Source organism: Myotis brandtii, unplaced genomic scaffold (genome assembly GCF_000412655.1).
Source record: "Myotis brandtii unplaced genomic scaffold, ASM41265v1 scaffold460, whole genome shotgun sequence".
NCBI classification, from domain to species: Eukaryota; Metazoa; Chordata; class Mammalia; order Chiroptera; family Vespertilionidae; genus Myotis; species Myotis brandtii.
Genome location: NW_005367588.1, coordinates 171,571 through 198,116, shown reverse-complemented (window position 1 = coordinate 198,116; position 26,546 = coordinate 171,571). Strand labels below are relative to the sequence as shown.

The following is a 26,546-nucleotide window of genomic DNA, read 5'->3' as shown; positions in this document are numbered from 1 at the left end:
AAGGAGGGGAAGAGTGGGGACCCCTCGCCTTCTCCCTAACCCGCCGCCCGGAGCCCCGATGCCGAGCCTCAGGGAAGCGATGGGCCGCCTCCGTCTCCCCGCGGCTTCCGGACCCGTTGTTAGAAGACGGGCCGGTCCTGGCCCTCAGGACACCGGGAGTGTCGGGGAATTGCTTTTTAGGATAAACTGTCTGCAGGCGGGTCCTGGGCCTCCGGAGGAAGAGGCGGAAAAGCCCTGGCACCTGCTCTGCAGGCGGCGACCTCCCGGGCTTGGTGCCCGCCGGGAAGGTGGCCGCGGGGCTCCCCGGACCCGAGCTCAATCCCCAGCAGCCCATCGATGTTTCTCTCACATTTAGTTTCTCTCCCTTCCTCTCTAAAATCAAAATATTCTTTTCAAAAAGGAGTTGTGGAGAGCCGATGGGAGACCCCGGCAGGGGTGGGTGAGGGGACTCTGCTAGGGACTCAGTAACGCGGGTGATGCTCTTGCTTCTTCTCAGCCAGGACCCTTCCTGTGGCCGCCACGCCAGTGGGTTGGACCACACAAGGGCCCAGTGGGAGAGGGGCTGTGCCGGGGGCGCCCGGGCGTCCGGTCTCTGCCAAAGAATTCTCTTCAATAGTGAAGTCCTTCTGTGTCCATGGAGAGGATCTTTTCCTCAGGTTTTAGAACACTCTATGCCAGTGATGGCAAACCTTTTGAGCTCGGCGCGTCAGCATTTTGAAAAACCCTAACTTAACTCTGGTGCCGTGTCACATATTGAAATGTTTTGATCTTTGCAACCATAGTAAAACAAAGACATATTTTTGATATTTATTTTATATATTTAAATGCCATTTAACAAAGAAAAATCAACCCAAAAAATGAGTTCGCGTGTCACCTCTGACACGCGTGTCATAGGTTCGCCATCACTGCTCTATGCTAATTTCTTTATTGTCCTATTTCTCTGTAGTTTTCTCCTCAAACTGTTTCCCTCTCTGTTTGTCTAAAGGAAGTTCATTAAGAAAATCTTGCCCATTTTAGTTTCATTCCTTAGCCTTATTACTGTTTAAAAGAGTGGTGAGCCCTAGCAGTTTGGCTCATTGTTTAGAGCTTTGGTCCTTGAACTGAAGGGTGGCAGGCTTGATTCCGGTCAAGGGCGTGCACCTCGGTTGCAAGCTCGATCCCAGGCCCTGGTCCGGGGTGTGTGCGGGAGGCAACCAGTCGGTGTGTCTCTCTCACATCTGTGCTTCTCTCTCTCTCTCTCTCCTCCTCCCTTCCACTCTCTCTAAAAATCAATGGAAGAAATATCCTCCGGTGAGGATGAACAAAAAAATCCTATACAATAAAAGCCCAATATGCAAATCGACCCAACAGTGGAACGACATCGCTATGCCCCACACTGAGGGGGGCGGGTGTGTGTGCAGATGCTCAACGCAGATGCTGCCCCCTGGTGGTCAGTGCACTCTGGCGGGCTCTCCCGCCTCCCTGGCAGTGCTAAGGGGCAGCAAGCTCAGTGGTAAGGAGCAGCGAGCAGGCAGGCGGTTAGGAGCAGGGGTCCCGGACATCCCCCGAGGGGTCCTGTTCTGCGAGAGGGTGCAGGCCAGGCTGAGGGACTCTCTCCCGCCCCCCAGTGCACAAAGTTTCTACATGGGGCCTCTAGTAAGTAAATAAAAGTGGTTGGTGTTTGCTCAGCGTGCGGACAGCAGGTGCTGGGACTGCCTGGCCTGGCCGGCCTGGTGAGGGAGGCACTCCTCCATCCGCAGGAGCTCCAGCGGTAGCCGACCTAGGCCCAGGCAGCCACCTGTCCTTACCCTCACAGGTGCTAGCCCTTCCGTCTGGAGGCCAAGTCCACATCCGTTTCCTTGTCAAGGCCCCCAAATTGCTCCTTTTCCCTTGAGAAACTCTTACTGCTCCTCTTCCAAATAGGTCTCTGTCTGAGCAACTCTTTGCTGACAGGAGAGGTAGCCTTTGTTCAGGGATTTCCTTGTTTTCTCGCTGTTCTTGCGGGAGGTGAAGTGGCAGCTGCAGCGTTCTCTGTCTGGCCCAGTATCTAGGACAGGGGTCCTCAAACTACGGCCCGAGGGCCACATGCGGCCCGCCGAAAACATTCATCCGGCCGCCGGGTGTTTTTTCTGCCGCTGCCTGTCCTGCTTAGCAGCCGACTGGTCCCAGGCCCGCAGTGCGCATGTGTGGAATGTCTGAGGGACAGTGAACTGGCCCCCTGCTTAAAAAGTTTGAGGACAAAGCCCAGCACACAATAAACTAAGTAAATATTTGTTATTTGCAGGAGGGTTGTTAAGGGAGATGCAGGATATGGCCCAGATATTCATGCAGTCTTCCTCTATGTCTGTTGTAGAATGAAAATATCAGGGGAGAGTGGGAGGGACATGGAATTATGGGAGTAAATAGACCAGAGAAGAGTGAAGGTCATTTCTAATAAACATGTGCACAGGCGGGAGCCAGACTTGTGGCATTTAGGAACTCACACAGGGGACCCAACACCGTTCTATTCCATTGTTTAGAGCATGTGAGGAATCAGTAGAGTCCTTCCTAAAGCCCTTTAATAGAATTAGGCTTTTAAATAATTCTTAAAATGTTTAATAATAGAAAAAGGTAGCAAAAGATATCCATAAGGACAACTCCCCCCGCATTCGTAGAGTGCTGTCAATCTGATTGAAAGACAAGGTGACCTTAGCTGAGCTGGTTTTTAAAAAACCGCTTAAGCCCTTCTGGGTCCGGGAAGATGCTGCGTGGTCAGTTGTCCAGCATCAGACCCAGCGGCTGCCCCATTGCCCGTGTGGCCCTTCTTCCCCCTGAGGTGGTCAGGCTCTGGGGACCCGGGGAGTAGGCCGGCCCACTGTCTGGCGCAGGGCTGGGAAGGCTTTTCTGTTTTGTGTCTTGCCCTGTGTGTGATTGTGATGGGGAGGGGGCGGGAATAAAGGCCTTTATGAAACTTGAGTGTTCTTATGTTTCTGCTAGAGATTTCTGTGATGATGTAGTTTCTTTCAGTTCTCTATCATTTGAAAACGTCCATTAACCGGGTATTTATTTTCCAGTACGTCCTGTCGGTCTTGAAATTTACCTGCCCTACGTTGTTCCAAGGGTGAGTATTGCTGTGCTCTTTGCACACATTTGTAGGAGATGTTCTACCAGCATCACCAAGTCTTCTTTAAATATAGATTTAAAAATGTTTCTAATTAAACGTATTGGGCTGACCTTGGTTAATAAAATTACATAGGTTCCAAGCTCATGATTTTATAACACATCGTCTGTATATGCAGTGTGTTCACCACTCCAAGTCAGATCTCCTGTCCCCAAGTACTTGACCTCTTTTACCTTTTATCTTTAAAATATGGTTAATGACTGCATGGATTTTCCACCAAATAGATATACTGTAATTTATTTAACTATTCTATTAGTGGGCATTTAAGTTGTGTCCCAGTTGGGTGGTATAAATACAATAGCGTTATCAGACTTTTTTTATACTTAACTCTGCCAAATTTCCAACTATTTCGTTGGCATAGATTCATTCCTACATTAGAAATTTGGGTTAAAGAATATGAACTTCTTGCCATAACCGGTTCGGCTCAGTGGATGAAGCGCCGGCCTGCGAACTGAAGGGTCCCAGGTTCGATTCCGGTCAAGGGCATGTACCTTGGTTGCGGGCACATCCCCAGTGGGAGGTGTTCAGGAGGCAGCTGATCAATGTTTCTCTCTCATCGATGTTTCTAACTCTCTATCTCTCTCTCCCTTCCTCTCTGTAAAAAATCAATAAAATATATTAAAAAAAAAAAGAATATGAACTTCTTTAGTATTCTTCTTGAATGTTAACAGAATCTTTTCCAAAAAATGCTTTACCAATTTACATTGTCACCAGGCTGTACGTGAGAGTTCTGTGTTATTATACTAGAACCATGACTATTTTTTTCTTCTCTGCTGATATCATGAGCCAAAATTGGTATCACATTGTTTTATCTTATCATTTCTTAAATTACTCATCAAGTTGGACAGTTATATTTATTACTCACTTGCATCTTTTTTTTTCTAGTGAAGTATCTATATTCCCCGTTTACACTTTTATTTCTACAGGGTTTTTTTTTATATCTTTCTTAGCAGTTTAATGAATTCCTCATATTTTAAGGATGCCAACCACTTGTCCATTATCTTTATTGGATTTTTTTATTTTTGTTTTTTTTTGCAATTTTATTTTGTTCTTTGCCTTTTTATTTTGGTGAACAGAACAATGAACAACCAACCGAGCCACCTGGGTAGGCCTCCCATTTATTATGCTTTATTTATAACCCTTTCCAGCCTTTGGGTTGTTAATGTAATATATAAAGTTGTTTCTGTCTTTTTCAAATGTTTTTTAATTGATTTTAGAGAGAGAGAAAAACATTGATCAGTGCCCCGCCACCCCATGCGCCCCAACCAGGGATCGAGCCCCCAACCCAGGAATGTGCCCTGACCAGGAATTGAACTGGTGACCTTTTGGTGCATGGGATGATGCTCAACCACTGCACCACCCCTTCCAGGGCTGAAGTTATTTTCTTGGGATCTATTTTTAAATATTCTCTTGGTAATAAATTTCCTTTAGTTTTTTCAGCTACAGTTGACATAAAATATTTGTTCCGCTGTACAACATAGTGAGTAGACATTTGTATAACTTATGAAACGATCACCCTGATAAATCTAGGACAGGGTATATTATTGAGTACTTCTTTGTCAACTTTTATGGGAAGGGGCTATGCTAAATTGTTTTAATTATTAGCATTTAAATATGCGGTAGAGCTCTTCATCTCTCATTTTTCTTCTTTTTTGTATTACACAAATGCAAACAAAAAAGTAGGGCTCATGATCTTAATGTCAGACAAAGCTGAATTCAGGACAGAAAGCATGAAACAAGTGAGGATAGATACGTGTTATAATGCGGGAACGTGCAGTTCAAAATGAAAATGATGGTGATGAACCTCTGTAACCCAGTAAACAGAGCATCATCATTTATCAAACAAAAGTGCAGGAATAACAGGGATAAATAGAAACATACTCGTAATAGGAGACAAGTTTACTACTATATTTCCATGACAGTTCAATTGGACAAACAAGAACTTCATATGTATAATAATTATATTAATTAGCATACACACATATATGTGCTAAATAATACAATCTATCTATCTATCTATCTATCTATATATATAAAAGCCTAAGCGACCATTACGACCGGTCGACACTGAGCACCAGAGGGCAGATGCTCAATGCAGGAGCTGCCCCCTGGTGGTCAGTGCACTCCCACAGCCAACCTCCCGCAGTCCCTCCACCCCCCTACCCCCCTCGGCTGGCTGCCAGATCAGCACTGGACCAGACAGCCTCAATCGGCCCCATTGTTGCCAGGTCGAGGGACCCTACCATGCACGAATTCATGCATTGGGCCTCTAGTATGTATATATATTAAAAACAGTTGATTCTTCCCAGTGCTGCAGGTGGCAGTTCTCAGCCACAACATATGTGGGGTCATGAAGCTCACCTGAGACACACTTCCTCGGCCTGCAGAGTTTAGGGGGAGCACAGGTTATAAAATAAGCACCCCTCCCCTTCCCAATGCAGAAAAAAGTATAGCAAAATACCAAAGTATTGAGGGGAACTATAGGCATAAACTTATCCTGTTTCCTTCTAGTTGCTTTTTTATTTAGGCAGCACATTCATAAATTTCAAAGCCATATTTTTAGTTATGACTTGAGACACGACCTCAGAAATGATTACCACACAACTAGGTATCGCGACACCACGGCTAGGAACCCTGGCCTAGAGGATGAGGTCATTGGTGTGACACAGTCCTCCCAGGGCTTGCACCCGCCCCTCCCCAGGACCAGGTGCTGTCTCGGGCCAAGGGCAGCCACATTCCACCACGTTAACCGCCCACAGCCTTGGGAATGTGCCAGGCCATTTCACACTTCTGAGAGTTTGCCCGTGCTTCCTCTTGACCTTCTTCTAGACCTGCCCAGAACAACATAATGTGCTTCCATCTCCTTGTGTGGTGCTGAGCAGCTGCTTATTCTAAGATCCAGTTTTCCAGTCCCCCTTGCGAAGCCTTCATGACAGGCAGGCAGAGCAGACGATATGGGCCGTCCCCTCAAACAGCTTGATCCAGAGCGGTAGCTCTCAGCCAGATGGCTCCCACCCCCCCAGGGGGTACTGGCAGCATCTGGAGACAGTGTGGGTAGTCACAGCCAGGAGGAGGAGCGGGGACGGTTGCTCCAGGCACCTGGGCAGTGGAGGCCTGGGTGCTGCTGAGCTCCCTGCCAGGTGCAGGACAGCCCGTAACACAGACGTCCACTTGGGAAAGTGCCCTCTTTCCAAGGGAGAGGGGATCTTGGAGAAAAGTAAGACCAGGGGCCAGAATACACGTTAGGAGTTGTTAGAGTAACTGAGAGAGGACAGTGGCTTGGGAAGGGGCAGCTGGATGAAGAAGGTGGATAGGTTCTAACCATGTCCAGGAGGCCTTGGTGGCTACCTGCATGCTAGGGCTGAAGGAGAAGGAAGCAGGAATAACCACGAGGTTTCAGTCACTGCAGGTAAATCTAAGGGGCGGGCAAAAGAGAGAGGCAGGCCCACCAGGACAGGGTCTTTGTTTTCGTCACTGATGCCTGGAGTGTCTAGATCAGTGCCGGGCACACAGAATGCACCCAGTAAATATTTGTAGAATGAGTTACTTTGCCCTACTGTGCACCTCCTATTGTTTTGTCCATGGAGAATATTCCCTGGGCATTTGCGAAAAGAACATAATCTCTATTTGCAAGATAGAGTGATATTTATCTAGTAACTAGAGGCTCAGTGCACAAATTCATGCATGGTGGGGTCCCTCAGCCTGGCTGGTGATCGGGGTCGATCTGGGGCCAGCCAACTGGGGGTAGGGACCACAGGAGGTTGGCTGGCCACGGGAAGTTGGCTGTGGGAGCGCACTGACCACCAGGGGGCAGCTCCCGCATTGAGTGTCTGCCCCCTGGTGCTCAGTGTGTGTCATAGCAACCGGTGATAAGGGTCGCTTAGGCTTTTATATATATATAGGTTTTTATTGATTTTGGAGAGGAAGGGAGAGGGAGAGAGACATAACACATCACTGATGAGAGCGAGTCATTGATTGGCTGTCTCCCACAGACCCCCTACTGGGGATGAGCCTGAAACCCCAAGCATGTGCTCTGATGTGGAATTGAACCCATGACCTCCTGGTTCATAGGTTGACGCTCAACCACTGAGTCACACTGGCTGGGCTCAACCATTTTTAAAACAAGCGAGTAGAACATTTAAGGTTGCATTTTAGAACAAATCCTTCGGCTTCAAGGGAGAGACTGGATGGGGCGGGGCAGCCTGGATGGGGTCTGGTGCTGGTGTTCAGGTGGCAGCCCATGAGAGTCTGAGTAGGCAGAGGTGTAGGGATGGAAGGAAGGCTTCAGACGTGGGAACTGTTATGGGGATAAATCAGTAGGATTTTGCAAGTAAATGAGGGAGGTGAGGATGGAGGAAGGGCTAGGACAGCATCTAGCTTTCTGGTTCGCTGATTAGGGAGAGTGGGAAGGCGACCAGGATGGAAGGCGGAAGTTCCAGGGAACGTTTTTTGGATGTGTTGCATATGGGAGCTTGTGGGTTTCGGGTGAGCAGGGCGACTGGGAATCGTCAGTGCAGAGGCAATGGGAACGCAGGTGGCTGTGGGGAGTTGTTCAGGGCAGGTCTTGGAAAGGAGAGGCCCGATGTCAGCTCTTATGGATTCAAGGGAGTAAGTAGAAGTTGGGAAGGACAGTGAGCATTGGGGTGGTAATGGGAGAGAGAGGGAGGAAAAGGCCACGAAGGGTTGGATGTGTATATTTGTGTCGACAGATCTTCCTTCCGGGGCGATGGCTTTTGAGACCGTTAAGTTAAATTCAGATTGGAAAAAAAAATAAAAAATTTAAAAATTCAAATGGACCCTTATTCCTTTCAGGTGGCAGACGTTAGTTGGTGGACTTTTGCTGCATGTGTCATGGAAACTGGGCTGGGTGGAGATCAACAGCAGTTCAAGGTAGAGCCTCTTCTGTGCTTCGTGACTCAGACCTGCTTCCTCTTATGTGATTTCTCGCGGCTTTATGTTGGGAAACACAGATGTTTATTTGAGCTGTTTGGTCTCTTAGTTCCCTTCTGCCTTTAAGATGCAATGATTTTATAATCAAATAGGACACAAGTAGTGTTTTTCTGGTTAGTAATGCCACTGACATGGTATTAAAATTAAGTGAGATATGTAGTGTATGATACCATACTAGTTTGACTTTGTTTTAGATCAAAGACCACTATGAATGAGTTTTTAAATAAGCTTTTAAACATTGTTAGTAAATTTTGAAATTGTTTTTTTATAGAAGGATTAGAAAGAATATAAAGAACTTCCCCTCTCTTTACTCAGATTCCCTAATAGGTGGGGGAGAGGTCCCACCCCTTAGTTTTCCATTGAATGTCTTTGTGGAGCCATAACAGATATCTTTATCAAACTTCCAAATTTACCAGTCCTGTCCCTAAAGAATGAACAGTGAGACAATCAGTTAGGGTCCGGACTGTACTTTCTTTTAATGATGGGTTATTTCTCTTTTTATTTTATTTCAGACAGAGGAAAGGAGAGGGAGAGAGAGAGATAGAAACATCAATAATGAGAGAGAATCATGGATCGGCTGCCTCCTGCGCCCCCTACTGGGGACCGAGCCAGCAACCCGAGCATGTGCCCTGCCCGGGAATCGAACTGTGACCTCCTGGTTTACAGGTTGACACTCAACTACTGAGCCACACCGGCCGGGCAGGAACTGATTTCTTTGAGACCCTTGTTGGGCTTCAGGTTGACACTCAACTACTGAGCCACACTGGCCAGGCAGGAACTGATTTCTTTGAGACCCTTGTTGGGCTTTAGGGATTGTCAGAACTTCGCTGAAGGTGTCAGGGTTTCCGTAGCAGCACAAAATGGGGTGACATGTTGAGACTCTCAGGCCAGCGAAATGGGAACTGGGGAGAAGTGATGATTCTGGAGGAGAAGGACCAGTGATGAAAGTGCCCTGAAAAAGGAAACTTTACCACAAAATGGCAGCGATCCCGTCTGTCTAGCCAGGGATACCCCTCGTGTGTGAAGCCTTGGGCTCCCAGCTCGTAGGTTCCGGAGGTGGGGACCAGGCGGCCTTACTTCAAACCAGGAGCCAGCAAGCAGAGACAGACTAGGTATGTCGGCTTCGTGGGCCGGGCCGTCTGTCACAGCTGCTCCTCTGCCTCTCATGGAAGCCGCCACAGACGGACGAGCGGACAGGAGTGGTCGTGTGCTAACAAAGTGCCGTTTGCAGAGCGAGGCAGCAGGCGGGGATTTGGCCCAGGGCCGTAGTTTGCTGACTCCAACTTTAAGTTGAGCTCTGTGACAGGGAGTAGCATCACAGCGTTCTTGGGACCAAGTAGTATTGGGGTTGAACTTTGTCAGGGGCATGTGGCCTGTGAGTCAGAGGAAGAGGAAGAGGGAGGAGAAGAGAGAATAAGACTCCCTGGGGGCCGTATTCACCAGTAACGGACCCCCCAGAAATGGAATCTAGGAACCTCCTGCAGTATTGAGCCAACGTCTCTAGAAGTCCTGTGACCTGTGAAACACATGGTGATTGACAGCTGTGAGGCGTTAGTGTGGAGGCAATGCCGACAGGCGCCACGTGAGCCTGGTGTCTTGGTCACTCGTTATTTTCATGTGTGGAAACTTTCTCGGTCCACTGGGTGTCAGTATAACACAGGGAGTTTCCAAGAATTCAGCCCGAGGGGCCCTTGAGGCATTCACGAACAGACAGACCGAGTGTTCAGGGAGCAGATGCACCCTCAGTGATGTGCGCTGTATCTGAAAACAAGTGATTTAATTTAATCAGCCTTCATCTCAGTAACAACAGTTTCATGGTTCATGCCAGCATTTCACATGCTGCTTGTAAATGCTTTCTTCACCGGGTGCTCAGGGACAGGGGTGTGCGCACACAAAAACAGACCCACAACTCCAGCAAGATGCAGCATTTGTGCTTATAAATCCTGTGAGAATAACTGGGTAGCCCCGCAGTTTTCAAACCAGACCCTGTGGCAAATAGTTCTTCAACAGGGACTGTACTCTGCAATTGTACAGTCTAATCTTTACCCCCAGGAGTCGCTGTGAGCTCCTTTCCTTTACACACACATGCACACATACATATACATATACTTACACACACACACACACACACGCACGCACACACACACGTGCACGCACACGCACACACACACCTACTCACTGGCTCGGCCGCTCCTGGAGGCCCATGGACCACAGAGAGCCAGGACCACCCCAGGATTTAATGCCCTCTGGCCTCCTTCGTTGGCATGGAGACAATGTAAGAACACCCAGCACTGAGGTCCAGATGGTGCCGCCTTGTGAATGAAAGTTGGAGAAAGAGAGAGTGTGCTAATAAACAGTCTGTGCTCCTTTGTTCCCGATGTGCAGGCCACTGGCTCTCTTAGAATCCTGCACGTCAGAGCTGTAAAGGAGGGTGTATTAGTCAGTGCAGGCTGCCATAACAAAAACACCACTGAGCCACACCAGCCAGGGGAGACGACACATTTTAATGCCATGCTCCCTGGGAAGTTGTACAAAGGCGGGTCTGACCACGGAGGGGTGCTGCTCATGCTGATGAAGTTGACGAAGATCATGTTTGAGCGGGAGCCACCCCAGGAGAGCAGGCCGTTGGTTAGTTGGGATGATCATGTCACATCCTCCTGAGATGGCTTCATTTACTGATGCCTGTTATTGGAATAACTCAGAACTTGAGTTTAAGGACTGAATGCATTTGTAACTGATGGGGAAGCAAGTTGCCACCTTGGTGAGATGCACTCCCTATAAACCGGATTTTGCTTTTTCTGGGAAGAGCGGGTTCTAAACTACCTTGAAAAAGCAGTTCTTGGTGTGGCCATGACTGAATCAGTCCTTGGAGACTCCAGAGCCGGCACTCGGGCTCTCGGTCGGAGAAGCTGGCACGTGGCCTCCCAGCTCAGGCTCTAGCTCGGCTGCTTTCCCAGTTCTGTCCTTGGACGCTGTGGGTCCTTTGGTTGTGGTTCCACGGAGCGGTTTGGTGTATTGCCTTTAAATAGCCTTTAAAATTTTTAATAATGTGGCATAAGTTCAAAACTTCTGGCTGCTTAACATCCAAAGAATAATGTTCACTGCTTCCTTAAAAATTAGATTTGTTCCCCCTCCCAGCCTGCAGGAGGCTTTTTCCACGTCCAGCTCACCTGTGTCCTGCGGTGGGACCACTGCCACTAGGTAGGTGGCCGAGTGGCCTCCATCACCCTCAGAGATACACTTGTCACACTGCTCGGCTCCCCCAGAGATGTGTAATAGCTGCTGTCACTGCATCTGGGGCACCTGAAGGTAATTCCTTCCAACGAAGGCTTTGGACATAAAGTGACGGAAGTATTATGGCTTCTTTTCTTCTTTCTAGATCTGATGTTTTGGCGTGGCTTCCTGCTTCGGTGCTGTTTGTGGGCATAATCTATGCCGGTTCCAGAGCATTATCCAGACTGGTGAGTGTTGGAGGTTTTGGGGGACAGCCCTTCTCTTGTTTCTTCTGCCCCCTGCCTGCTAGCTTATGGCATCCGGTTAATAGGACAAAGCTTTGATAATGGTATAGCTGAGTGGAGAGCAAGCCCTGGACCTGAGGCACATGGGCCATGACCCACTCTCTCTCCCTGGATTGAAGACAAACAGGTAACAGGGAAGGGCCGGTTTCTTTTAGACGAAGAGATGCACAGATGGAGGTGTAGGAAAAAGGGTGATGGTGACTTTGTGGAGCTGTCAATAGGGCCGTCCTCGGGCCAGGAGAGGGTTTAGCCTGCCCCTTGCTTCCGGGCAACGGTAACCCTGCCCCTTGGTAATGTGGCCGGGCCATGCTGGGTTCAGGCGTGGAAGTACGTGCCTGGTGCAGGGTTGATGCCCAGTAGCGTGGGATGCCAGTGAAAAGAGCCTCTCTTCTATCCTCCTACCCTGTCCCCCTGGATTGAGCTCAAAGGTGGGAACTGTGAAGAACAAACTTCTAGTTACGTTATATGGGACGCCAAAAATTTAGTTATTTTGCCATCAAAAGATAACCTTTCATACCACCACTGACCAGAGACTGAGAATGTGGCTTAAAAAAAATCTAACGATAGTAATGCCTCTTCCCATTTTTAAAAAAATAAGTTTTTATTGATTTCAGAGAGGAAGGGAGAGGGAGAGAGAGAAACATCGATGATACAGGAGAATCATTGATAGGCTGCCTCCTGCCCGCCCCCTACTGAGGATCGAGCCTTGACCTCCTGGTTCAAAGGTCAATGCTCAACCACTGAGCCACGATGGCTAGACTAACCTCTTTCCATTTTTTACCCTGGGACTAACTGTTTTTATCTGGCAGAAAATGATTGCATTCCTGCTTTTGGAAAATGCAATATTTACAGAACAGTTGAGGCCTTTTATGTAAAGTTTGTTGTTATGTGAAAGCAGTAATAAAACAAACGAGATCTGCCTAACTGGATAACAATATTATTGCTAGGACAGCTCCCAAGTTGCAAAATAGTGGTTGAGAATTCAAAGCAGTAATTTATAAATTAAATCAACATTTTCCTTTCACGATTTATAAGCCTGAGTAGATGGGCTGCTGTGTGCCGTGGGGGGAAACGTCCTGGGTGGGCTGAGAAATGACCCCGTGCCTGTCGGTGCTCAGCCAGACCCGAGCTGCGCTGGCCTGGCCGTGGCAGCCTCTGCTCGATGCTGTGCCCTCCTGCGAGTCTGCTGCCTTACTTGCAGCCGTGACCTGGGGGACTTCCTCTCCTCTGCAGAGTAGAGCACTGGGTAAAAAAACTGTGTTGTCCAAAGGTTTTTAAAGTTTTTGTAGGATCTGGGTAGTTATTGATGCCAGAATTTTGAAGTTTGAATAACAAAAGTGCATACTAATAATAACTTTTTTTTGGTGTACAGTGCTTTTTCATATGTTTCTAGGGTGATTTCCCCCCTGTATATTTGTATGTGTTTCTCATAGTCACCTGATAGGTGATGGGTGAGGCAGATGGTAATCGCCTGACAGAAGACGGAACTCAAGTGTTTCAAGTCTTGGTCATCTGCCTCTGGTTCTAGATAGTGGTCTAGACAGTGGTCTGGACAGTGGTCTAGATCAGCAGTCGCCAACTGGTGGTCCGCAGACCACTGGTGGTCCGTGAGGTCTGAAAGGTTGGCAACTGCGGGTCTAGATAGTGGTCTAGACAGTGGTCTGGACAGTGGTCTAGACAGTGGTTTAGAGAGTGGTCTGGACAGTGGCAGCTCTTCTGGCCTTTTCCCTTTCCAGATTTGCTCTTTAGGACCAATGCATATCCACTGAGAGCAGGCCAGTCCATCTTGCAGGTGTCCACTTATTCACGGGATGTGTCCTCTGTACCTGGCACAGTGCTTGACACACAGCAGATGCTTAGTAACTGTGTGTTGATGGAATAGCCGTGGAAGGGAACCTCTACATCCACCTCACCTAGCACAGTACTCCAACCAAGAGCACCAGTCCCTGCAGACGGGGTGTTGCTGGAGATGATTATATATACTAGTATATGTGAATGCCAAAAGTTCCCACAGATCTTTATTTTTAAGCAGAAATCAAGAATTATGTAATCATGAGATCACAGAAAATATTTTCATGCTTCTTATTCTGTTTCCTTTCAGGCCATTCCTGTGTTTCTCACTTTGCACAATGCAGCTGAAGTTATCGTCTGTGGGCACTGGATGTGTTTTCGGAAAGAGGTAAATGATAATGCATGATGCCAGTTTCACGTCCCTTGCTTTAAATTTCAAAGCATGCCTTTTTTTAATGGCTGAAAGTAGTGTCTACCTTCTCCGGATATCTGTTGCCAGTCAGGACTGCCGGACAGGGGTTATTACTTTCGAGGACCATGGTTTTGACATCTGTCATCCACCAAGCATACGTGGGAGTGCGTGTTGACCCCGTGGGCCTCCAGGCCAGGCCTGAGCCAGGGCCTGGGATGCAAAGAGGGATCCCCTGTGGGCCTGGTGGTTCCCCTCCCAGCGCCTCCCAGCACCACGTGGACGCCCATGTCCAAGCTTTCTGTAGGGCACTGGGGCATTGCCCACTTCCCACGCCAGGGACAGATGTTCCTTTTCCTTCCCAGCTCCAGCTCAGCCTCAAACCAGCTAGGACATGCTTCTTCACCTCTGTGCCTCCATCTGTGAGGGGGCAGTGACCCCACCCAGCTCGTAGCACTGTCAGGAGGGCGCAGCGCGGCACACATCAGTGCTTCCCACGGTGTCTGGTGCGTAGTAGGTGCTCTGCCTGTTAGCTGTATTTATTGACATTATTAGTGGTGGTTTTAACTTGGTCCCTCTTTCAGGAGTTACCTTTTTCCTAACATCTTCCCTTTTGAAATGATTCCATATCAAAATTTTGGAACTTTTAAGAGAGGCTGGTGAGCCATTCACCAGGCAGCACACTTCTTACAGGTGGGCAGGAGGGAGGAGTCCCTCCTGTGGCCGAGGCTACTGAGCACCCACGCGCCCTGTCATTCCTGCCTGCAGCTCCTGGGTTACCTGCCCTCCTCTCCATGCTAGTTACCCTCCCTCTCTGCTGGCTGTTTCCCTCGGCCCACCACACGCTCAATGCTCTCAGTCAGGGTGGAGCAGGTCCTGGGAGACCCACTCACAAAACTGTGCTTACTTTTAAATTTATCTTTATTGTTGAAAGTATTACAGATGTCCCTTTTCCCCTCCATTCACTCTCTCTACCCCATACTCGTCCCCCTCCCCCACCCTGGTCCTTCACTGCAGTTATGTGAAAGCAGTAATAAAACAAACGAGATCTGCAGTGTCTGTGTCCACGGTTAAGCATATCTATATATATAAAAGGCTAAGCAACTGTTTGACTGTCCGACCAGTTGCTATGATGTGCACTGACCACCAGGGAGCAGATGCTCAATGCAGGAGCTGCTGAGTTGCAGTGACTTGGCAGTGGCGGTTCTTGGGTGACGCACCCCGGCACCAGAGAGTAGGGAGCCCGATTCTGGGTGCGTCACCCAAGAACCACCCTCTTGCAATCCGGGACCCCTCAGGGGATGTCGGAGAGCTAGAGATCCCCGCAGGCCAGCCGAGGGACCCCTCCCGCCAGAGGAACCCCGCTCACTCTGCAGACGCCCTTCGAGCTGTGGTGCTACCCTAGGTGTGGCCGGTCAGGGAGGGACCACGGGAGGTTGGCTCCAGGGCGTGTCCAGCCTGTCTCCCAGTCCCGCCCTGCCGGCCACCTTCTAATTAATTTCCTTTCAATGTGCACGAATCCATGCACCCGGGCACTAGTCCTATAAAGGGTGTTCCAAAATTCACGTAAGATTTGAATTTTGCGTGAGCATTAACAACAACAACAAAAAATAATAAAAGCCTAATTTTACTTGGTTTATTGAATCAGATTCTAATATCTGTTGCCCTTTGATTTCAATCCCTTCAATTTGATAAGCATTACCAAGTACTAATTATGGCCCAGGAGCAGGGACAATGAAGACCAATGAAGACCACGGCTTTGCGTATGTGCCAGCAAAGCCGTGGAGGCCATTGACCCGATGTGCTATTCCATGCATAACCCTATACGGTATACTTTATGAATCAATAAAAAAAATTACAATTTTTAATTATAAACCTGTGTTTTCTATCAAAATTACTTCTTGCGTGAATTTTGGGACACCCTTTATAATAAAAGCCCAGAGATTGAACAGTGGAATGACCAGAACGACCACTTGACCAGTCTCTATGACGCACACTGACCACCAGGGGGCAGATGCTAAACACAGGAGCTGCCCCCTGGTGGTCAGTGGGCTCCCATAGTGGGAGCACCACTCGCCCAGCTGACCAGGATGAGCGGCTGCTCCCACAGAGGGCCGATCCCCGCAGGCCATGTCCCCCACCAGTGCACGAATCCATGCACTGGGGCACTAGTATACGTATAAGTTCTTCGGTTAATCTCTCCCCACCCCCCCTCCCCTGCCGGCCCTCTGAGATTCTGCACTCTGTTCCATGCTTCTATGTCTCTGGATCTGTTTTGTTCGTCAGTTTATTTCGTTCATTAGATTCCACATAGGAGTGAGGTCATGGCTACTTGTCCTTCTCTGAATGGCTTATTTCGCTTAGCACAATACTCTCCAGGTCCCTCCTTGCTGTCTCAAAGGGTAAGAGAGCCTTCTTTTTTTACAGCTGCGTAGTATTCCATGGTGTAGATACACCACAGCTTTTTTATCAACTGTGTTTATAAAACCAAAACTGAACAGGAAAGCCAGCACGCTGCTGTGCCCATGCACACCCCCCCCCCTTCCACTCTTCTCGTCCTGGCCCTTGCCCACCACTGAGTCTATGCTGTCCACATCCTCCCGTCTCTCTCATCTCCCACCATTTCCTGCTTTCGCCCCCACCATTACCTGAAATTGCTCTGGCAGAAGCCCCTGATGGCTTCCTGTTTGCGACTCTGTTGGTCTTTCGCACCTTTCACCACCCCACACCCTTCTCTCGACTCTCTCGGCTCACATGATCTGCACTCCCCTCCCTGCTGGCCTCTTCCCGAGACACTGGCTCTTTCTTCATAGCCTCCCGTCCAGGGCCTTCCCGGGCTCTGTCTCGGGAGCCTAGGAGACCAGACACTTTCTGGACTCCACCCTGTGGCACCGGCTGCTTCAGTTCCCGGTGACTCCCACGTCCCCGTCTCCAGCCCAGTGCTGCCTCTTCAGCTCAGCCCTGGGGCCTGCTCGGTGTTTCCTGGGCAGCTGAGCTGCAAAGGGGTCCAAATGGTACTGGCGTGTTTCTCAGACTCGCTTCTCACTGGGCTCTCCCCACCCTGATCACTGTCTCTCCAGCCGGAACCAGCACGTGAGGGCTGTGGCCTGAAAGGGCTAAGGGGTGGTGGTGCGGGGGGTGGTGGTGCAGGGGGGACAGGCCTGGCCGGTGGGCTGTGGCCGAGCAGGGTCATAAAGGGCCGGGCTGTGGCGCTAGGTTGTGTGTCCCAAGCCCTTCGACTTTGGGCAGCTGACCTAATTTCTTGGGGCCTCTGTGTCCTCACGTGTAGCCCATAACCCAGGACCCTAATGAACTCGGACACAGTCAGGACTGGTAGAGCGTGAGGCTAGCCACGGCCAGAGCGAGGAGCCCTGGAGGCAGTCCTCTAACCCAGCCACGCGAGATTTGTGTGTGACGTTGGCAGTGACTTGGAGGTGTGGCCTTACCCCTGGATGACACCCCCCACCCCGTGTTCCTGGAGCCCCGGGGGATGAAGCTCTGTAGTGACTTTCTGCTCATTTTTATGCTCCGTGTCTCAGGTCTGAGCTCCTTTAGTCTGAGGGGTTCAAAATAAAAAAGGTTGCCCGGCTGGCGTGGCTCAGTGGTTGAGCATCAACCAATGAACCAGGAGGTCGAGGTTGGATTCCCCGTCAGGGCACATGCCCGGGTTGCGGGCTCGATCCCTAGTAGGGGGTGTGTAGGAGGCCAGCGATCAATGATTTTCATTCATCATTTATGTTTCTATCTCCCTCTCCCTTCTGAAATCAATAAAAACATTTTTAAAAAATAATAAAATAGCCCTAACCGGTTTGGCTCAGTGGATAGAGCGTCAACCTGCAGACTGAAAGGTCCCAGGTTCGATTCCGGTCAAGGGCATGTACCTTGGTTGTGGGCACATCCCCAGTTGGGGGTGTGCAGGAGGCAGCTGATGGATGTTTCTCTCTCATCGATGTTTCTAACTCTCTATCCCTCTTCCTTCCTCTCTGTAAAAAATCAATAAAATATATTTTTTTTAAATAATAAAATAAAAAAGTATTCTCTCCTCTGTGGAATGGTGCGCTTGCTCAGGCACGGACTGGTTTGCTGCCCTGTAACAAGCTCCCAACAGCTGGGTGAGCATGTTACTCATAGGAACGTCGGGGCCTCCTCCCTGTCTCTATCCCTCTGTCCCTACACGTCCATCAGTCCTTGAGATGTTGGTTATATTTAGCTCAGAATCTTTTAGGGACGCATTTTCCCCATCATGGGGACGATTATCCAGTTGTTCGGAGCAGGTCACCTGTGCCTGGGTCATCCTTTCTGTACTGAAGGGCTAGGTGTCGCCACCAGGGGGCAGTGGAGGCACGGTTAGCCTGTGCCCTGTCCCCTGTGCCCTGCTGAGGCAGGACCCACAGAGATGAGCGAGGGAAGTCTGTGCATTGAAACAGTGGGGGCTGGACTGTTTAGTGATGGGGAGACTTAGGCGTCCTCTCGTCGGTGCTCTCTTTTAATCAGTGTGGTCGTCCTTCACCCTTAATCTGGAGTCAGAAAATCATAGTGAGGCCCGGCCAGCATGGCTCAGTGGTTGAGCATCGACCTATGAAACAGGAGGTCAGGGCACGTGCCCGGGTTGCAGGCTCAACCCCCAGTGTGGGGTGTGCAGGAGGCAGCTGATCAATGGTTCTCCCTCATCATTGATGTTTCTATCTCTCTTCCCTTCTCTCTTCCTCTCTGAAATCAATAAAAATAAAATTTTAAAAAAGTATAGTTTGTCCTCAGCCAGCAAAATAACCCTCTGAAATGCTCAGGATTGACCTGTTCTCCTACTTGACCATTTCCCCTGCAAGTATAGAGCAATCTGTGCTCCTCCCTGCTAGACTTTCTCCCCGAGTGCAAAGACTCATCCCCCTAAGCCCACCACAAACAGGAGGTGACCAAGGGAGCGTCCGCATTAGAATTTCTTCATTTCCCCGAGCTTTGAGGGCCAAGTTGAGATTCCTCCTCTTATTTTTCCTTCTCGGTAAGGGTGGAGTCCAATGCCCCTTCTTTTTTTCTGTTTCTTAATTTACACATCATGCCAGAGAATTTATAGCACCGCTGAGAGTCAGAGCTGGATTAATGGAAGGAAAATTAAAGAGAAGGCTGGACCGGGAGTCGGACACATGTGTCAATCCTTTATCACAGTTACATCGGCCTCTCCCTCCCTCCCGTGGTGCGTGGGGCAGGGGAGGCTTGTCCCGCGTCTTGCTGCTCTCTCACAGGGGACGTATTTGGACAGGGCTGGGGGTGGAGGGAGGACCGGGTGGCGGGGATGGGAGACTGCACCCACAGGGCGCTCTGCCGAGGCGACAGCCTGAGCGCTGAGTCATCCTTCCCCTGTCCCAGCAGCGAGGCCTCAGCAACACTCAGTGCAGCTGCTGCTCGGCCCCCAATGAACTTGGTCTTAACGTTTTCTTTTAAGGAAGAGGGTTTTTAAAGACTAATTATAAATCTCTATTTTCATGCAGAAAACGCCTCCTGCCAAGATCTGTAGGTAAGTTTAAAACACACACACACACATAAGCCCACAAACCTCTAAAATACAAGATTTAACCTGATTTTTAACTTCGATGATAAAACTGTTTGTTGAAGATTCATACTTGAGAGTTGACAGAGGAATTTGTTATAAATACTCATATATCCCTGTTTTGAGTCTTATTCTAAAATTTACTTCCTCTTTTTCTGGAATATGTTATTCCTAAGGCAAAAACAACCACTGCTCGATTTCAGTTGTCGATGCCCAAAACCTCACAGAGTTGTGCAATCCCAATGGAGAGTGAAAATGGAAAACATGGAATGACTTAAAAATTTAAAAATAGTGTTCACAGTTTATTGGGTTGAAAGCATTCCCAGTGGAGAGAGCACTGGCTTGTGAGTCAGGGATCTGCATTGTGATCCTGGGAGACGGCCAGGTGACAGCGGGCAGGTGTCATCGCCACCCCCTCCTCCGTGCCTCAGTGTCCCCGGCAGGAGCTCAGGCAGGCGTGCGCTGGTTCTGACCCGGACGCCTGGTGCGCTTCCTGTCCGCCTGCAGGAGCTCCGTGCCGGGGCAAGAAACCCAGCCAGAGGCTTGTTGTTCCTGCATTTCTGGGCTTCCATTCAGTCTCTATTTTCACTTTATTACAGGCTGCTACTTGGAAAAAAAAAAAAAGAAACATCAGGACTCATCCCCTTGTTTAAGAGATTAGCAGGTGCTGCCCTAGCGGGCGTGGTTCAGTGGATAGAGCGTCGGCCTGCAGACTGAAGGGTCCTGGGTTCGATTCTGGTCAAGGGCACATGCCAGGGTTGCAGGCTCGGTCCCCAGTGGGTGACATGCAGGAGGCAGCCGATCAATGATTCTCTCTCATCATTGATGTTTCTATCTCTCTCTCCCTCTCCCTTCCTCTCTGAAATCATTAAAAAATACTTAAAAAAAAAAAAAGAGATTAGCAGGTGCTAAATAGGCATGAAAGCCCACCAATACTGAGGCAGGTATGCATTGCCCAGGGCCGTGGTTGGTGGGAAACCAGGGCTGTCTCACCTCCCCTCAGCCTGGGGGGTCGTCAGCTTGAGGGGACCCTCATGCTCATGGCCTGAGGATGAGGAAGGGTCCTGCGTTCTGTAGAGCCTTCATCCGAAGGTAGACCCCAAACTCATTAGGAGCCTCTCTCCTCCCACCTGAACACCTTCCCTTCCTGGGCAGCCCAGCAATCTCCGACAGCTTCACTCTACCCAACCTGTTGCCTCTGAGCCCGGAGCAGTCTGTGCCTTGGAGTCCTCCGTGTGTGTGTGTGTGTGTGTGTGTGTGTGTGTGTGTGAGCTGGGGGGCTGGAGAGGGGAGCCTTTCTGAGCCTCAGGATGTCCCATGTTGTCCTGACCTTCCAAGGTCGTGTTGCCCCCACTCTGAGGGTCCCTCCATACCAGCCCCTGGGCCTTAGGCCCAGGGCCGGGGATCGATGCTGCAACTGAGGTATGTGCCCTTGACCGGAATCGAACCTTTCAGTCCTGTGGCCAATGCTCTGACCACTGAGAAAACTAGGGCAATAGTTTTCAACCTGTACCTCCACCCAGGGCCTCCACTCCAGCAGATCTCAGGCACCGTAGCATCTCATCTGTAAATATCTGAGTATGGATAAGAGACTTTCCTCATAAAACCTTTTATTTGGGAAAGAGACTTAAACCTACAGAAAAGTTGCAAGACCTTTACAAGGAACTTGCTCGCATATACCTTTTGCTTAGATTCACCCATTGGGAAAATACATATATACATACGTATCACATAAATAAGAATGTGCATATACAATTATTCTTTAATTTTTTTCTGAGCCCTTTTAGAATAAGTTGCAGAGACCTCATCCTTACCCCTGAATACTTTAACGTGTATCTCCTAAAAATAACACTCCTGTGTAAACTGCAATTAAACTTAGAAAATACGTATCTTGCACAATCCTGTTCTCTAATGTGGAGTCCATGTCCACACTTGGCCGTCTATCCCAATGTTGTCTTTCATGGCAATCTCTCCCCGAGATGCGTCTGCATGCTCTTCAGTATGGACGGTTCCTCTGCCTCCCGTGGTCTTTCACTGCCTTCGCAGTGTGTGTGTGTGTCTGTGTGTTAAGTTTTTTTCTATTACATTTTTTTGGGTGACATTGGTCAACATGAACATATGGGTTTCAGCGTGGGTTTCTATTGACAAGATCTCTATATGCACCTTGTGCCCAGCACCCCAAGTCAGATCTCCTGTCCCCACATGTTATTAGCCTCGAATTTTTGAAGAGGGGAAGCCCAGTTTTGTGGATTGTCCCTAAATTTGAGTTTGTCTCAAGTGTTTGCTTACGATTCAGCTTTGATTTTGCAAATGTCCTGCCAACGCCCGTCTTTGGGGAGACGGCTGGTGGTCGGTGGGGCACACAATTGAAAACTGCAGGAGTCATGGGCTCTCTGAGAGTGGACGGGCCGGGCTCGGTCTCGCGGGACCGTGGCTTCCACCGAGCTCCGTCCGTGTATCTCAGCCCCATGCTCTCGAGGATTCGCGGATGCTGAACCCTGATGCTGCTTGTCTTCCTTCTCTCCACAGCGCCCTCCTGCTCCTGGCCGCTGCGGGGAGCCTCCCCTTCAATGACGCCCAGGTAAGCTCAGTCAACGTGTTTTCCCTTCCCAGTTCTTTTACCATGAAGCCTGCTCATGGGAGCAGAATTCCCCAGTCCTCCCTTTTGGGATCAGAATGAGCCTGGCCTGGGCGCAGGCATTGAGTGCTTTCAGGCCGGGTACCTGCTGGCCAGGCCAACGCGTTCCCTCGGGGCCCCACCTTCTCCCCGAGGCTGCGCAGTGGGGCCGCCGACCTCTGGCCTCTGGGTGCTGCGCTGGATGCTGTGTGGGCGCCGTCTGCCTCCGTAGGTTCTCGGAGAGCCTGCAGCCAGCGCCCGAGTTGCCTGAGCCTCGCACATTGGGGCGCAGCGGACTTCTCTCCCCAGGCCTCTTCGCCTGCCCCCCTGTTTTTCTGTCTGAGGCTGAGACCCAGCCGCACTCCAGGAGTCCTCTGGCTGCTGGGACTTTCTTTGCTCCCAGCACTTACCAAGGCTCCAGGAAGTGTCAGGCCCCGAGCCAGACTCTGGGCACAAAGACGTGTCCTCGTTCAGACAGAAGGCGGGGTCTCGTCAGAGCAAAGGAGAGGAGGGCAGATGATTGAGAGGATTGACAGAGCGGCCAGGGCTCTGCCCGGGCGGGGTGGGGCGTGTGAGCACCTGAGAGACCTGGGGACACGGAACGGGAAGCTAACGGTTCCGGGGCCTGCTGTGTGCCGGGCTCGGGGCCGATGCTCCCTGTGCCCTACTTAACCCCTCAAGCCCACAGGGATCGCTGTGTCTCCATGTCATAGCCAAAGACGAAGGCGGCCCATGCGGTCACCAGCGGACGAATGAGTGGGATTTTAGAGTTTAACCCAGATCTTTCCGATGCTGGAGCCAGGCCCTGCTTTCTGGACCTAATCATGAAGAGGGAGGAGGATTAGCCAGGAGCAAGCAGGGGCGGGCCCTGCCCTGGGGTGCCCTAAGCATGCTGGGACTCAACTCCATTGAGCACCTACTACGCACGTGGGTGCTTCTAGGCTGGTCACTGGCTCCTAGAATTTACGTTCAAGTGCAGGTGGCGACAGAGACAGGAATTAGTAAAACTGTGAGATGAGAAGCTCTGTGGAGACAGGAGGGGAGGGGAGGAGGGCTGAGCGGGGGGAGCATTGGGGCCGGGGAGAGCGAGTTCCCTTTCTCTGTAGAGGGGCCATGGATACGCTGGAGGGGGCCAGGGCTTGTCACGATGCCGGGTGCCCTGAGTTTGGAGTTCACCCTGAAGTGTCCCTGGAGACTGCCGAGGGATTTGAGGCCATAGGTGGTGACATCATCAGGTGGCCTTCTAGATGCCGGGTGTGGGGGTGGTGGTGGTAGAGGGGGGAGTGGGAGAGGCCTGGGGGCAGGGAGCATGTTGGGAGGAGTGGCAGGCACCTGGTGAGACCCTGACTCCAGGCCCCACAGTCCCGTCTGGGCCCCTGGCTGGTGCCCGTGCCTGGCACTGTGCGCTGACATTTAGGGTATCTGATTGCCAGACTGGCCTGTTCGTGGGAACCTGTAGCCATATTTCTTCAAATCCTGTCTTACAGTTTGATCCAGATGGGTACTTCTGGGCTGTAATTCACTTACTCAGTGTAGGTAAGTCTTAAAAGAACACTTACTATGATAATTAAGGCTTATTATTTAGATCTTACTGTGAATCTACTTTTTAATGACTTTGGACAACAGGAAGATTAAATACAGTGTCGAGGTTAAAATAAATGGACATTCTCTGGTTTGATTGTCCTGTTTGGGAGGTTTTCTCAAACTGTATTTCCAATACAGTCTCTCTTTGGGGACAAACACAAACTCACCACGGCTCGGCTCTGCTGGCTCGGGCCCTCCATGGGGGGCTGGTCGGTCTTCCCTAAACACGGTGGGAAGAGACCCAGAAGTTTGTGCCAAAGACACCCCATCAATATACAAAAAGTAACTGGGTGAAATAGAAGGGCCATTCAAGTCACATGTTCAGTGCTCTTGTCTGTGGTCCTGGGGCACCGTGCCCCGAGGTACCCACTGTCAGACATCCCAGTGTTTCTCCTGCCCATCACTCGACAGCTTCCTGTTAACCACCCGTGACCACCAGCCTCCCCCAGCACCTCTGGGCCGAAGGCATCACCACCGGATTATCCACTTCCCCCTCAAACCCTCCCGGAGTGCGGCCGCCCTGTGGGCGTGGGGGACCCTCCAGGGGAGAGGGCCTCCGTCTCCCTATGGATTAGCTGCTTCCCTGGCCGTGCAGGCAGCCCCTTCCCCAGAATGTCCTGTGCCAGTAACACGTTGCTTCCTTTTCAGGGGCCTATAAGATTCTCCAGACGTCCCTGAAACCCAGTGCGTTGAGGTAAGCGTTCAGTGGTGCGTTGTGGTTTGGTTAAGGAGCAGGGTGAGACCCAGGCGCCAGGGCTGCTCCTGGTCCGCAGACTCTGCCCGTCGGGTGCAGTGGGCAGCAGGCTCGGCAAGAGCCCTCCTTTTGTCTCTGAGCCGCTCCAGACAGGTGCCCAGGGCCTCCCACGGGCCAGCGTTAGCGACGGGCGGAGAGGGAAAGTCTGTCCGCCTCCTTCAGGGGTTACTAGTTCTTCCTCGGCTCAGGGCTGTTTTTCCTAATCCCCTGCCCTCCCCAGCCTGACACGGGTTAGACCCCGAGTCCCCGTCAGTGGCTCTGTGCTGGGGAGAGTGAGGCCCTCGCTGTGGGCAGTGGGCGAATGTGAAGGAAGGGAACCCAGGCCGGGGCTGGGCTGGCCGGTGAGGTCGGAACCCCAACCAGCCATCTGGCTCTGGGTCCTAGGCCCTCCTAAGGCCAAGAGGGAAAAGGTGCGGAAGGAGTGGCTCCTGGGAGCAGGTTACACCTGAGAACATGTGACTCTGGGTCCTATAGCACCCGTTGTTCTTTTAATAAAGTGTTTTTTGCTGCAAAAAGCCAGTCAAGTTGCCAGATAAAATATAGGGTACTCAGTTAAATTTGAATTTCAGATAAGCAGCGAGTAATTTTTTTTTAGTGTAAGTATGTACCATACAATAATTAGAGCATGTTATAATGAAACATTGTTCTTTATTTGAAATTCTGGTTTCTTTGGGTGTCCTATATTTTTATTTGTCAAATATAGTAACCCTAGGAGCTGGACCCCTGATCTGAGCTAGTTGACACTCCTTTAAAGTGGCTGATGAACCCATCTCTCTCTCTCTCTCTCTCTCTCTCTCTCTATATATATATATATATACACACACTAGAAGCCTGGTGCATGAAAATTCATGCACTGGAGGGGAGGGGGGGTCCCTCAGCCCGGCCTGCCCCCTCTCACAGTCCGGGAGCCCTCAGGGGCAACAGGCGACCTGGTGATCAGGGGAAGGCGACGCCCCATCACACCTCTGCTGCTGCCACTGTGGGCAGCGCAAGCCTCGGCCGGCCCTGGTTACCTGACCCTCGGACAGCCCTGGGTGTCTGGGGGGCTGAGGGGACTGGGGGACTCTGGAGGCAGGCGCGCAGAGCGGCCGGGCCCGGCCTTGCCACATGCCTGCTGCCCCAGCGGGACTGAGAGGACTGGGCTCTGCCATCTTTGAGGGCGTGGCAGTCAATCAATTAGCATATTTCCTCCTTATTGGCTGTAGGTGCCGCTGTCTCTGAGGGCGTGACAGTCAATTAGCATATTTCCTCCTTATTGGCTGCAGGCACTGCCATCTTTGAGGGGAGGGCGGTTAATTAGCATATTCCCTCCCTATTGGCTGTGGGTGCTACCATCTTTGAGGGAGGGGCAGTCAATTAGCATAATCCCTCCTTATTGGCTGCAGGCACTGCCATCTTTGAGGGGAGGGCGGTTAATTAGCATATTCCCTCCCTATTGGCTGTGGGTGCTACCATCTTTGAGGGAGGGGCAGTCAATTAGCATAATCCCTCCTTATTGGCTGCAGGCACTGCCATCTTTGAGGGGAGGGCGGTTAATTAGCATATTCCCTCCCTATTGGCTGTGGGTGCTACCATCTTTGAGGGAGGGGCAGTCAATTAGCATAATCCCTCCTTATTGGCTGCAGGCACTGCCATCTTTGAGGGGAGGGCGGTTAATTAGCATATTCCCTCCCTATTGGCTGTGGGTGCTACCATCTTTGAGGGAGGGGCAGTCAATTAGCATAATCCCTCCTTATTGGCTGCAGGCACTGCCATCTTTGAGGGGAGGGCGGTTAATTAGCATATTCCCTCCCTATTGGCTGTGGGTGCTACCATCTTTGAGGGAGGGGCAGTCAATTAGCATATTCACTCTTTATTAGCTAGGATATTAAAAGCATAATATGCTAATTAGACCGGACAGCCGAAGGACCTTCTGGACGTCATTTCGGACATCCTTTCAGATGAAGTCGCCATGGTGGGGGCCGAGGCAGAGGTGGTTGGGCAATGAGGCAGGCAGGCGAGCAGTTAGGGGTGATCAGGCAGGCAGGCAAGTGGTTAGGGGTGATCAAGCAGGCAGGTAGAGTGGTTAGGGGCGATCAGGCAGGTAGGCAGGTGAGTGGTTAGGACCCAGCAGTCCTGAATTGTGAGAGGGATGTCTGACTGCCGGTTTAGGCCTGATCCCTGTGGGATCAGCAGTTGGACATCCCCCAAGGGGTCCTGGATTGTGAGAGGGTGCAGGCCAGGCTGAGGGACCCCCCCC

The 26,546-nt window shown here is 50.6% G+C and overlaps 1 protein-coding gene across 1 annotated transcript in view; it reads left to right on the top strand.

Annotated features, from left to right (window-relative positions):
• The first annotated feature begins 461 nt into the window (after positions 1 to 461).
• The window catches only part of TMEM241 (transmembrane protein 241), a 48,867-nt gene continuing 22,782 nt past the window's right edge, over positions 462 to 26,546 (top strand). The window contains 9 exon segments of the mRNA XM_014547005.1: positions 462 to 656; positions 3,033 to 3,079; positions 7,952 to 8,029; positions 11,469 to 11,550; positions 13,709 to 13,786; positions 19,294 to 19,319; positions 21,882 to 21,933; positions 23,457 to 23,505; positions 24,202 to 24,247. Of these exon segments, the coding sequence (XP_014402491.1) occupies positions 477 to 656; positions 3,033 to 3,079; positions 7,952 to 8,029; positions 11,469 to 11,550; positions 13,709 to 13,786; positions 19,294 to 19,319; positions 21,882 to 21,933; positions 23,457 to 23,505; positions 24,202 to 24,247 (638 nt within the window). The 5' untranslated portion in view covers positions 462 to 476.